Consider the following 13718-nt stretch of genomic DNA (forward strand, 5'->3'; position numbering starts at 1 on the left):
CTGACGTACCTGAGATGTCCTTGACACTGTCTTCAATAGAAAGAACAAGTTCACCTGCAGCCAGGCTTTTTACGACGGCAGCTAATGAAGGAAATAACAGCAAGTGCCCGCTGCACCCCAAGCATCGCGCCAGGCACCCTTCACAGCTTAGCGCATTTTATTCCCACAACACTGCGAGATGTTGACTTGGGTACAATTATTATATCCCTACTTCATAGACGGAGAAGATGAATCTCAAGACAGGTTAAGTCATACAGCTAGGAAGTGGCCGAGCTGCTATCAGAATTCAGATGTAGCTGGCTCCAAATCTATGCCAAGATGTGTTGCTTTTGTTTGGTTAGTTTTAATACTTTTGTGAAAGGACAAGTCTGGGTTACCAGCTTTGCACAGGCAAAGGCCAGGGGCAGGCACCACGGAAGGGTCAGCAGACCTGTCTGAGGGCGTGAGGCTACAGCGGCCGAGCAGGCCGAGAGGTCAACACTCACCTTCCTGGCCATGCTTGCGAAGTGGGCCCCGCAGGCCTTGCAGTTTGGTTCCGAGCCCGTAGGGGAAGGGAAGGAGCTGTACCCAGGGTTGGAATAGGCCTGCGTCCTGGCTCCCTGGGGCGGTGGGGCCTCCTCAGGCTGTCCATCCAGGCAGAACCAGTTGCAGCAGGTTGCCCACATGATAAAATCTGGCACGAGGGAGAAAGGGGGAAAGGTCAGAGTTAAGACACAGCTTGACGGCGTCCCCATTCCTGAGGGCACAGGTGAGCAGCGACATTGGTCCACACCTCCCATCAGAGTCAAGGTGAGGATGGGCTTTCGGGGGCCACCGACTTCCAACTGCCTCCTGCACCACGCCCGCTGCCGTTACAGGAAAGGTGCCCACAGACGCCTGATCTGCAAGACAGGCCGGCACAGGCAGCAGAGCTGGCACGCTACCTTTGAAAGGTTGCTGATGCCTGTTTGGGTTTAATCTGAGAGCTTTACTTCAAGTAAAATCTTTTGTCTTAGCAATTACAAGTGGCCTAACAGCCATTTTATTCAGGAACATGACCTTTGCCCCTAGAGCTCAGACAGAGCTCTATCATACACACGTGTACAGTTCCACACTCACATTGACCGTGGGGCGGAAGGATCATTACTTCCTTTATTTAGATGAGGCAACCCAGGCTCAAAGGAATCACGGTCACACAACTAATATATAGAGAACCGAGATTCCGAAAACCCAGCTCTTCTGACTCTAAACCTAACGTTCTCTTCCCTATACTACGTTGCCCCCTGGTTTCCCCTCCCACCAGCCAGCAGAACTTACGTACAGCTCTTATATTTGTACGTCCGACCCTACATCAACGTCTACCACGGCACCTGTAATAGTTATGCTTTTCTTCTACCACTAAACCATACATTCCTTGAGGGCGGGGACCACTTCTTATTCATGTCTGTTCTGTACTCAGCAGTGTCGTGCACACAGCAGATGCTCCACAAATGTTTGCTTCCTTGCTGAATCAGTGCCTCTGTGGGCTTCTTAAGAAGTTTTGGGTTATTACTTCCATTTTACGTATCAAATACAGGAATTAGGGGCTGGGGGGTTGATGATCTTTTTGAGATCACAGAACAAAGAGGATCCAACCTCTCAAATGTCAGAATAAACTAAACATTGCAAGGGGGTCCACTAAAATGCCAAGCGCTGCTGTAATAAAGTAAACTGTGCTTTTCTCAGCAGACCAAGGTAGTCAGGATGGACACTGTGAGCCTGAACTCTGCTTACAGAGATAACGAGTGAAACGTGTCATGTTTTAACAATCAGTTCACACAAAAGAATGGTACCTTCTGCTCTGCCTACTGACTCGCTGAAAGTGCCTTTGTTAGATCAGAGTTCAAAGACGTGGTAAGCTGGAAGGAACTAAGACGCCAACGGGTTCCACCTTGGTTATTCTTTAGAGGAAAAGAAAGAGGCCCAGCAGGAGGAAGGAACTTCCTGGTTCACTCAGCTATAACCTTCGGCCTCGTGATTACTCCAGGGCCTTTCCAGCTTCCCAACACCGCCTCCAATAATACATGCATTCACTTGGCAGGCATGTCCGATTAATACCTGTCTCACCCGGTGGCCTATGAACCCCACGAGAGCAGGGACCGTGACAGTCATACAGTGCGCAGCAGATGGGTGGCTCAACAAGTGCTACTGAATGAATGAATCACATACGATATTTAAAGATTAACTAACCACACATTCGTTCCATTTCCTTCACATCAAAAACATTTCTCTCTGACTCACTATGACTTGTCTGAAGACTCTCAATTCCCAGAAAACAGGGACTTAATCTGCCTTATGAATTCACAGGGAATAATGAAGCCCAGAGCAGTAAAATAACTGAGTTACTTGTTGGCAAGAGACTGCAGGCAACAGCAGAGTAGTAGCCCTCTGAAAGAGGAAGTTTGTAACTCTTTAAATCACCTGTTGATGGAAGCATCTGAAAACAGTGTGTAATAATACAAAGATCAGAGGATCTGGAATCTGAAGACCTGGGCTGTTACCTACCTCCAACAAGTCATAGCCTTTCTGTACTCCATTTGTCTCATCTGAGATTCTCCAGGCTGTAAAGCACTAAATAAACCTTCGGTGTTGCTACTAGCATTATAACAATGCTTTCACTGCGATTTCTCTGGGACAGCTCAGGTCAAGAGTAAACCTAGAGACTTCACAGTTACCGTTTGGCTTGCTGGGCTTGTCCCAAACGTGGGCAGATAGGTCTTTGACAGAATCAGCAGGATGCGTCAATTAACCGAATGAGGTCAGGGGAAGGGGAACAGCAGAGCAGCCTTGAGACAAAGCTGTGGGTGGTTCACTAACTTGTCAAATCCTCCACTCATTCATGTGTGCAGCCCTTAGAGGAGCCAATGCCTTGCTGTCTCCAGTGCTAGGTGAGTTCGGTCGATTACCTAAGTTCATGGTCTAGTAGGGGAACTAGAAATGTAAAACCAAAAATTGAAATTTCAGGGTGATCAGTGCTTTAACGGAGGTCTGTGCGGTGTAAGGGGGGTTACAAAGATGGGAACAATGATCAGCTCCTCAGGGGTGGAGGAGTGACCAGGGAAGACATATCCTATTGAGACAGGCTGGGACCCCGGGACCCTTTGCTGCAATGCTTCACCTGGACAAATGTCTCCTGGAACAACAAAATACAAATAAACTATAAGGTACTAAAAATAACTATGTGCATGCACTGGGGCAAATTATGGACAACAAGATACAAAAAGACCAAAAACCCAACTGCCATTTCTCAAGAGCCAGGAGCAAAGGCAGGGAGCAAAGGCAGGGCACTGCGCATGCTCCCTGCACACACCACGGCCAGAGGGGCGGGCAGAACACCCCAGCCAGCCCTCCAGTCCGACCCCTGGACCTGCTCCTACCCTCATCCCATATAAGGAAACAGCTCGCACCCCTGCTCAGCAAGCCAGCAAGCAAGGGAAACTGCTGCTTGTTCTCGCTCCCCCTTGCTGCAGCAGGGGCCCCAGTAAAGCCTTGCCTGAATTTCTCATCTGCCCTCTTATTAATTTCTATTGATAAAGGAGGCCGAGAACCCTGATCGGTAACACTATTATGGACCAGAAAGTCAAGAGCAAAAAGACTTTTCAAGAAAAAACCAAGAGCATGCACCAGGGCATTAAAGAAACTACAAAATGCTTCGTTGGGTCAAAGGTAAGGGTAGGGGTGGCTGAGAGCACAGCAAGTAAACAAGCAGCCATTTAAAAACAAAACCTTGTATTCCATGGTAAGGAGTCTGGACCTTATCCTCTAGGTAGTGGGACACAATGAAGGGTTCAGGCAACCAGGTTTTGCGATCTTATTTGCATTTTAGAGTGGCCACTTACAGCAGTAAGCCATGTAGAGGACAAATCCGAGAGGGGCAGGTTGGAAGCAAGATATGAGGATATGGGCAAAAGAGAAAGGGACAGCTAGATCTGTGACAAACTTAGCAGGATGTGGCAATGAAATGAAGAGGTGGGGGGAGGGGAGAGAAGACGCAGGCTCTCAGTTACACAACAGGAGAGAGAGTGGAATGGTTGACTGGGATAAAGCCCTCGGGAAGAGCATGTGTCTGTGTGTGAAATGGGGAGCGGGGGCAGGTTAAGACTGAGTTGAGTTTTGTACCTGACCTGTGGGATCTGCTGGTGTATGCACAGCACCGTGTCGGCTGAAGATAAAGGTTTGCGGATCCTCACCTCCTGGAAAGTGTGTACAGTCAGAGGGCCAGAAGGCTGGTTAGACAGCCCGGGGCAGGAGAGAAGCCAGCCTGGGAGAGCCCTCGGGAACGTGCGATCTGAAGAGCAAGCAGAGGAGAACCAACCAGCACAGAGGAAGGAACGAAGCGTGCTCAGAGGTGGGAGAACAGGAACAGTGTCTTGAATTTCAAAAAGAAATGTTCAACGTTGTCTCATGACCCAGAGAGGAGAACACGCGGAAGAATGTGATGGACCTAGTTTTAGGAAACTGTGAGCGTGCTCCATGCCCGAGCAGTTTAGGAAGAGACAAGCTGACCGGTAACCACAGGCTGGGAAGTGAATGAGAAGTGAGGACTTGCCAGACTTTAAGGATAAATTATTCCTTCTAGAAACTTTTGACAGCGAAGGGAAGAGAGAAGGCAGCAGAGGTCAAGAGATAAGAGAAATGTAGACGTATTCACAGACCGCAGAGGAAACCCCCCAAGACTAAGAGCTGAAAGAAGAAGGGAAGCTGGCAGTGCATGATGGGAGCGACGACCAGGAGTGGGAAGAAAAGTGACCGAGTGATGAGTCGTGGGGATGGACTATGACCTCCCTCACCAGAGGGTGGAACAGAGGTGAAGACAGATGGAACCCAAGATAGGCTGACGGCATCAGCAGAGAGAGATGGAGGAACGAAATATTTAACCACAAGAAGAAAACAGACTTCTCTTCCACACAAGGGGAATCCACGTGGTGCAATTTTTTTTCCCTAAGAGGTAAGGACTTTGTCACGTAATGGGCAGACCCACTCGGTAAGGCACCGTCGGTTGGGAACTCTGGAAAGCCGGCCAGCTGTACCTTGTTTCATTTCATGTGCTTTTACAAGCACTTGGGAAGCACCAGATGTGCTGGGCACCGGGGAGACCAAAAGTGAATTCCACAAGGTCCTTGCCCCCGGGGACTCTGGGCCCAGTCAGGCACGATATATACAGCTCAACTCAGCCCTCCTGGTACAGAAGCTAAGAAAGCTTTTCCTTAGCTGGGAATCAAGAGGACCTGTCTTCCTCAGCACTATTTCCATCCTCTAACTTTGGCTCTAAACTTAACTGCCTGCCTCCTCTGAACGCTCTGAAAGAAACACCGTCAGCCTGTTGGAGTATTTGGCTACTCTTACAAGGACTTGGCTGTGTGGGAAGACTTGAAATTTGCCCCTTGGTTATTCCACCGGCCCCATGTATGGGTGGAGAATGCAGCCTCATCCTGGGGATGTGGGTGTGTGGGCAGGGGTCACTGGGGGAGAGCCTCCAGTGCAAAAAAACCTTAGACCTGCTCACCCTAACAGAACAGGCCCCCCGAAGTCAGCGAACTAGGCTTCTACTCTTTGTGACATATATTTAACTACCCAAAGACACATTTCTTAATGTGGTCTTGCCAAACTGGAAAGCCCTAAGCCTAAATGAGAACTATATTCAGGGTTATTTCAGGGAGTGAAAGCAAAGAGCTTGTCATTTTAAGGCTGCCGTACAAATAACACTCTTCTTCGGGGAGTGTGTTGCATCCGTCAGCCGTAAACAGAGACACACATGTGGCATCTATTACTTAAGGACTGAAAGTGGAACCAATTGTGGGATGTGAAGAATTCTCCCTAGGTTGACAACTGTGAAAAACTTCCCTCTCTGATCTGCAAACCTCTTTATGATCTGCAAAGAAAATTATCATCAAATCTTCGCCGAGGGCTTGAAAATTCCTTCGCCAATTCCCCTCACCCTCTTCACAAAAGATGGGACTTGGCGATCTAATTTTCAAATACAGTCTGACTGCCCTCCTACTGCGTTTGTTTGAAACCTGCCAGGCTCTCCTCTTCCAATTTGCCTAAAGGGTAAAGAAGACGGGAGATGTAGGGCTGGGGTGAACAAGAAAATGTACTATTCCCTGTGGAAGGACCCGGTGGTATGAGGCAAGGACGGCTAGCTCGCACATGGGGTTTTGTCAGCTTGATAAGTAAGCTGGTATTTCTTGGGAGACTGAACCCTGTTGAACAGGAAAATTACAGTGCTAAGAACAAGATAAGTGACCTATTCCAGGTAGGCTGAGTACAGCCATAGTTAGAGGCAAGAGGGCAGATACTGTGATTTCTCCCTATTAAGCCCTAGAATACTACTAAGTAATTTTAAAACAATCACTTCTCTACTTGTCCGCCTGCTCAAGACAAATGATTTTAAGTGGATCAGTGGTTGTCACGGACTTTCCCATGGAAGACAGAAGGGTCAGAATGGACCCACGGAGTAAAAAGGTCAGAACGTCAGCATCTTAGTAAAATCTCTGAGTTTGCAATGCAACTCCAATGCAAACCACCTTGCTAACCACCAAAATCTAAGGCACTAAAGTTGAGGCCCCCAAGATTCTCATCCAATCTGTTCTGATTTTAGTCAACTGCTCTGTGTGCCAAGCTACAGGCTTCACCCGGACGCAAAGACAGCAACATCTTGGAATTAACATACTTAGGGTGAACCCACCGTATAAAACATTACAAAAATCCTTTGGAAAGAACCTAATTAAAATGCCCCCAATCCTCAAAGAAGTACCTTTATGATATGACAAATCAGAAAATGGCTAGTTGCAAGCCTTACAGAATCATCTCCAGTTTATTGAGGGTGGTTTGCCTATTGTCACTACTGTATTGCTGGAATTATCAAAAGCATCTATGCTGTTAAGTGCAGAAAGGAAAGTGTCCCACGTTCTGGAACATTAATACAGAATGGGCTTTGCTTCATCTTCTATATCATCCTTAAAAAGCAATTAAAGGATGACTTTGAAAGGAACTGCAATGCAATGGCTTTGAAAGGAAATACTATGAAAAATCTATCAATATGGCTTAGCCATGCCTCTTTGAAATAATTGTACAAGTAATTACATATTCTGAGAAGTAAAGAAGAAAGTAGCCATACTCTGCTGGAAGAATGCGTCTTATCTGCCAGGCACTGAGCTAGGTACTACCTAGTGTTATCTCATGTGATTCTCACAACGATCTGGCAAGGCAGATTAGTTCTTCCCATTTTCAGGTAAGAAAACCAAGGTTCAGAGAAGTTAAGTAACTCGCTAAAGGTCATAGCTAGAGGGCAGTAAAGCCAGAATTTGAACCTAAGTCGCTTAGACCCTGAAGCCTACACTCCGTAGGCCACAAGAGAAGTGTTCCCGATTCCACCAAAACAAAACAAAAATTCAGTCTGTCTGCCCTGCAGCCTATTACCCTCTGAGCATCTGCTTTCCACCTCTACTGGAGCTTTCCCATCAGCACAGAGACATTTTCCAGGACCTCCCAGACTTAAAAAACTCTTCCTTCTCATAATGCAAGTACGAATTACAATCACAATGTGTTGCCACCAAACACCCACTGGAATGGCTAAAATGGAAAAGACAGATACTAGCAAGTGTTGACAAGGATTTTTTGCTGGCAAAAAAAAATGAACTGGCACAACCACTTTGTAAACACACACACACACCCCCCAGGGCTTTGCAATTCCACTTCCAGGTACATACCCAACAGTAACATGTTTACCAAAAGAAGTATACAAGAATGTTTGCAGCAGTTCTATTGTAATAGCCCCAAGGTGGAAAAGATCCAAATGTTGATCCACAGTAGAATGGAGAAGTAAAGGTATATTCATACAGCAATGAGAATAAACAAACTACTGCTCCATGCCAACGGTAAAGATGAATCTTATAGGGGCTTCCCTGGTGGCGCAGTGGTTGAGAGTCCGCCTGCCGATGCAGGGGACACAGGTTCGTGCCCCAGTCCAGGAGGATCCCACATGCCGCGGAGCGGCTGGGCCCGTGAGCCATGGCTGGTGACCCTGCACGTCCGGAGCCTGTGCTCCACGACGGGAGAGGCCACAACAGTGAGAGGCCCACATACCGCAAAAAAAAAAAAAAAAAAAAGATGAATCTTATGCTGAGTGAAAGAAGACAGGCACAAAAGAATGCATACTAAATGATTCCATTTACATAAAATTCCAACACAGGAAGATTACTATATGGTGCTAGAAATCGCACAGGGGTTATCCTCCGACAGTAGATGGAAGGGGGCACAAGGGGGCTTCTGGTAATGTTCTGTTGCTTAATCTGAGTGCTGGTTATATAGACGTTTACTTTGTAAAAATTCATCAAACTGTACACTTAGAATTTGTACACTTCTCTAGTTTTATATATATATATATATATATTTTTTTTTTTTTTTTTTTTTTTTTTTTGGCTGCATTGGTCTTTGTTGCTGCACGCGGGCTTTCTCTAGTTGAGGCGAGCGGGGGCTACTCTTCGTTGAGGTGTGCGGCCTTCTCATTGCGTGGCTTCTCTTGTTGTGGAGCACGGGCTCTAGGCGCGTGGGCTTCAGTAATTGTGGCTCATGGGTTTAGTTGCTCCGCAGCATGTGGGATCTTCCCGGACCAGGGCTCAAACCTGTGTCCCCTGCATTGGCAGGCGGATTCTTAACCACTGCACCACCAGGGAAGTCCCTCTCTAGTTATATTTTAAAGTTTATAAAAAGAGTTTTAAAAGCATCTAATAAAATATTTGTAATTTGTAAAAAAAAATAAAATTAAATTAAAAAAACCCCACAACATGTTGACTCCACACCCGCCACTCCTCAGTAAAGGTCCTTTTCTCTGCTCTCTACATCAAAATTTCTCCAAATATTCGACTGCACTTCCTCAACCTCTAATTCACTCTTCAGCCTTCTCCAGTCTAGCCTGACTCAATCACTCTGCCTAATCTCTTCTTTGTAAGGTCACCAGGACTTCCAAGTGGCCAGGTCCAAGTGACACTCTCTAGCTTCATCTTCCTCAACCTCCCAGCAGGGCTGGACACAGGCAACCCATCCTTCCTCCTGGAAAAGCTCTCCCCTCTAGGCATCTCCTAGCTTCCAGAACTCTGCACCCTTGGTTTTCCTCCTGCCTCAAAGCTTCCGTGCTGCCCCCCTCCCTCTGTTCTTAAGTTTTGCCAGTACCTAGGTTGTCTCCCATGTCCTCTCCATCCACACTCTCTCTCGAGGAGACCCCAGTCAGGTGGCTTTAAACACCATTCTCAAGCTGAAGATTCGTCAGTGCCCATCTCCATCTCCCTTGCCCCCGACAGTGGTCTAGATCGCATCTCCCATCTATTACTCACATTTCCCTCCTTAGGCCCTTTGAATTTGCTGTTTGTTCCTCCGCCTGGACTCTTCTCCCCAGAATATCACGTGCCTGGCTCCTTCTTGTCATTCACATTCAGTTCAAATGTCACTTTCTAATCGCATGCCTAACACTTAGTACTAGCTGGTGTTACTTGCTTACTTGTTAACTGCCTTCCCTAACTAGAATTTAAAAATCCAGGGCCTCCCTGGTGGCGCAGTGGTTGAGAGTCCGCCTGCGGATGCAGGGGATACGGGTTCGTGCCCCGGTCCGGGAGGATCCCATATGCTGCGGAGCGGCTGGGCCCGTGAGCCATGGCCGCTGGGCCTGCGCGTCCGGAGCCTGTGCTCCGCAACGGGAGAGGCCACAACAGTGAGAGGCCCGCGTACCGCAAAAAGAAGAAAAAATAAATAAATAAATAAATAAATAAAAATCCATAAGGGCAGGGACTTTGGGTACTACTGCATTTCCAGGGTCTCTCATAGCTTCCTGGACAAGAGAACTGCTTCCTAACTAGTTTCCCAGCTTCAGTTCTTGCCTCTCTCTAGTTCTTCCTCCACAATTCTTTCTTCCTTCCCTGACAAAAACACTTAAAGCTCTTTCATGGACTCCCATTACATTTGAGAATTAAAAATTCCCACTCCTTGGGGAGGGGGAAGGGTAAGCTGGGACGAAGTGAGAGAGTGGCATGGACATATATACACTACCAAATGTAAAATAGATAGCTAGTGGGAAGCAGCCACATAGCACAGGGAGATCAGCTCGGTGCTTTGTGACCACCTAGAGGGGTGGGATAGGGAGGGTGGGAGGGAGACGCAAGAGGGAGGAGATACGGGGATATATGTATACGTATAACTGATTCACTTTGTTATAAAGCAGAAACTAACACACCATTGTAAAGCAATTATACTCCAATAAAGATGTTAAAAAAAAATTCCCACTCCTTACACGGTTAAAAGACCCCACGTATGCCGCCAGCCCCGGCCCACTTCCCCAGTTCATGTCCTGCTCCTTTCCCGACCGCTTACTAAGCTTCAAGCCTTGTGAGCTTTCAGCTCTTCAAGGACACCAGGCTCCCTCCCGCCACGGGGTCCCTGCACTTGCTCCCCTGCCACTACTGCTCGTTCTCATCCTCAGGCCTCTGCTCAAGTGTCACCTGTTTAGAGGAGCCCTCCCCAGTCACACACTCGCTCATTGCCCTTTCAGTTTCCTTTGGGAAAATGATCATAATCTGTAATTATATCTGTCTGTTTAACTCCAAGGGCATAAACTCCAAGGGCAGGAACCTCATCTGTCTTCACTTTTCTATCCGCATCATCTAGCACAGGGCCACTTCATAGCAGGCACCCAAATAATTTGTGGAATGAACAAGCCGAGGTCAGAGAAACAGTCCATATTTTATCAATACAGCCCATGAGGCAAGTACTAGTTATCTCTGCTTAGGGCCCAAAGCATTTTGCCAATATTTACAGTGACATAAAGTGACTACGAAAAAGTTCTTTATCTAAAACAAAGGTAGCGGGACTTCCCTGGTGGTCCAGTGGTTAAGAATCCGCCTGCCAAGGCAGGGGACACAGGTTCAAGCCCTGGTCCGGGAAGATCCCACATGCTGCGGAGCAACTAAGCCCGTGAGCCACAACTACTGAGCCCGTGTGCCGCAACTACTGAAGCCAGCACACCTAGAGCCCGTGCTCCGCAACGAGAAGCCACCGCAATGAGAAGCCCGCGCACCACAACGAAGAGTAGCCCCCGCTCGCCGCAACTAGAGAAAGCCCACGCACAGCAACAAAGACCCAATGCAGCCATAAATAAATAAATAAATTTATTTATTTTAAAAACAAAGGTAGCTAACCTTGGGCAGGCTCCTTAAGCTTTCTGAGTCCGTTTCCTCACCTGTATAAGAGGGTAACACCTCCCCTGTTGGAAGGTTACTGTAGGGATGAGAAGTGCCTAACCTAACAAAGTGCCTAACCTACAGTAAGTGCTCCATAAATAGCAAACCAAAATAAATTGTCGTTAAACTATACGTTACAAGTCTAAAATGGCAACGGCTCAGCTGTTCAATAGCAACTACTGACTGGCAAGCCCAAGGTCCCTCTCCCGCTCTGGTCCCGCAAAGCCCAAGTGTCCTACCACCCAAGGGACTGGGCTGGATGGGGACCAGGACACAGCTGATCACATCACCCACACAATAAAGACACAGTCATTATCTGAAGAACTCACCTGAAGTTTAAAATCATCTCTCAACTTGGAAGGTTGCTTATTTTTTAAAAGAAGTTAGTCTGGAAAGAAACTCAAACTCCCTCAAAACTCTTTAAAGTAAAACAGAATCTCAGAGTCGCAACTGGAATTTTCCAGGAAAGCTGCCTGAGGGGTCCACCTCAGAGAGGGAAGATTTAAAATGCTGGTGACAATACAATGAGCATAAAATAGGGTGACTGTGGCATGTGTAAGTTAGGCAACCGGCAGAGTCAACCATACTACAGACGGGTCTCCCTTGCCAGGTGTGGGACAAGGACGCATGTTCTCGGTGGTACTGAGATTATTTCTGAGATATTTATTTTAGAATGAAGAACTCAGAACACCTAAGTCACAGAGGAGACAAGTATATTGCGGAACTTTAGAAAACTTTAGAACCCCAAGGCCTGAATTAGAACAACAGCCCTGCTGGGGTAGTGTATAGGCTGGACATAAACAGGGGAGCTTTCTCAAGGCTGCAGCATTCCCAAAGGCTTTAAAGCCTAATGGATGTCTTCCATCCTCCAAGGCAGTCCTTTAGATGTGGGTAATGGATAATGTATCCTTCCTAGATAAGAATTTTCTTTTAGGGCTAAATTTTTAGAAAACGGAACAGTAAATATATATATATTAAAAAAATAAAGTTCCCAAATATGTTTTACTTTGGTTTTCGATTCTGTCAGACTTGACCTTTAATCCTGGCCCTAACAGTGAGTCACTGAAGGAGCTTGAGAAAGTTGCCTCTCTGAGCTTCACTGTAACAGGAAGACACTTACCTGCCTCCCCCAGGCTGGACACACAGTTGGCGCTCAGTATGGAGGGAGCAGGCCTTACGGGGCTTTCCAGTTTTACATAAGGGGTGGAAGGCAGTACTAGACGTCCAGTAAACAGTAGGCACTAGACTAAGGCACGGGACCAATGAGGATCGAGTGTCTGCCTCTCTCCAGAGCCCCATTCACACTGAGACGTGTGGGAAGACTTCAGAGACACCGGGGCCTGGCTCCTCTCTCCTCCCATCCCTGCGTTACACTTCTGTACAAACAATCAAAGCTTTGGGTGAGAGAGAGGATCTCCTGTGCTGTATTTCAGGCACAGGCAAGGGGAAAACTGGGGGAGTTATTCAGACTCCGGGGTCCTGAAGCCCTTTCTCAGATGATCCTAGAAATTTTTATTTTTTAAGGAAAAAGCAAAAACACTACAAAACACCTAACATGTGCCAAGTGAGTTGTTACATGTCCATCTACTGTCTTGTTTAATACAGTAATGCTGCCCCAAAACTCAGAATTTAAATGGTTATTTTGTAAATGAAGAGGCTGGACCTCAAGAGGGTTGGGTAACCGGAGCAGGGTCACACAACTAGAGGGCGATGGGATGTAAGTCCAGGTTCTTCGAGTCATTTGTGGTCCTCCAGAAAGAGGCGGCTGCTTTCAGCATCCACATGCCCCACCTTCAGCACCAGTGCTTCAAGGGCCTTGCGCTAGGAGAGCAAGGGGAGAAGACCAGGGAAAGCGCCTGAAGCGGCCAGCGTGGGGGAGTGCTTCGCACTGGTTCCTGCTCCCTTCTAGGGACACCCAAAGGGGTACCCACCCGCCAAGCCAACCTTCAACACTTGAGGACCTTGTGAAAGGCACCATAGACAGAAAAGCCATTCCTGGGAATCCAGAATTTTAGTTTACACATCCAGAAAGGCATCTGCATTTCCTACTTCCTACAACCTCAGGGCACCAGTGCTCCAGACAGATGCCCACTTCCTCAAGGTAAAGCCCTTCCTCAATATTTGGGATCCGTTTCAGTTTCTATTCTTGCCCACCTGTGTTGGTCCAGTGGAGGAGAGAGGGGTTTCTGACTTAACTGTCTCAAGTACAACTAATGCTCTATTGGCCCCCTTTTAAGAAGTGTTTTCACTGGTAACCATTAAATAATAATGAAAGTCCTAAATGTCCATCGACAGATGAATGGATAAAGAAGATGTGGCACATATATACAATGGAATGTTACTCAGCCACAAAAAGGAACAAAATTGAGTTACTTGTAGTGAGGTGGATGACCCTAGAGTCTGTCATACAGAGTGAAGTAAGCCAGAAAAATAAATACTGTATGCTAACACACATATATGGAATCTAAA

The 13718-nt window shown here is 47.1% G+C and overlaps 1 protein-coding gene across 8 annotated transcripts in view; it reads right to left on the reverse strand.

Annotated features, from left to right (window-relative positions):
* RFFL (ring finger and FYVE like domain containing E3 ubiquitin protein ligase) overlaps positions 1–13718 on the reverse strand; it is a 69797-nt gene that overhangs the window by 18178 nt on the left and 37901 nt on the right. For all 8 annotated transcript variants that reach the window (XM_060080759.1, XM_060080752.1, XM_060080760.1 and 5 more), the window contains one exon: positions 486–673. In XM_060080759.1, the coding sequence (XP_059936742.1) occupies positions 486–673 (188 nt within the window). The remainder of the gene's footprint in view (positions 1–485; positions 674–13718) is intronic.

The sequence above is a fragment of the Mesoplodon densirostris genome, chromosome 18 (genome assembly GCF_025265405.1).
Source record: "Mesoplodon densirostris isolate mMesDen1 chromosome 18, mMesDen1 primary haplotype, whole genome shotgun sequence".
In the NCBI taxonomy this organism is placed as follows: domain Eukaryota; kingdom Metazoa; phylum Chordata; class Mammalia; order Artiodactyla; family Ziphiidae; genus Mesoplodon; species Mesoplodon densirostris.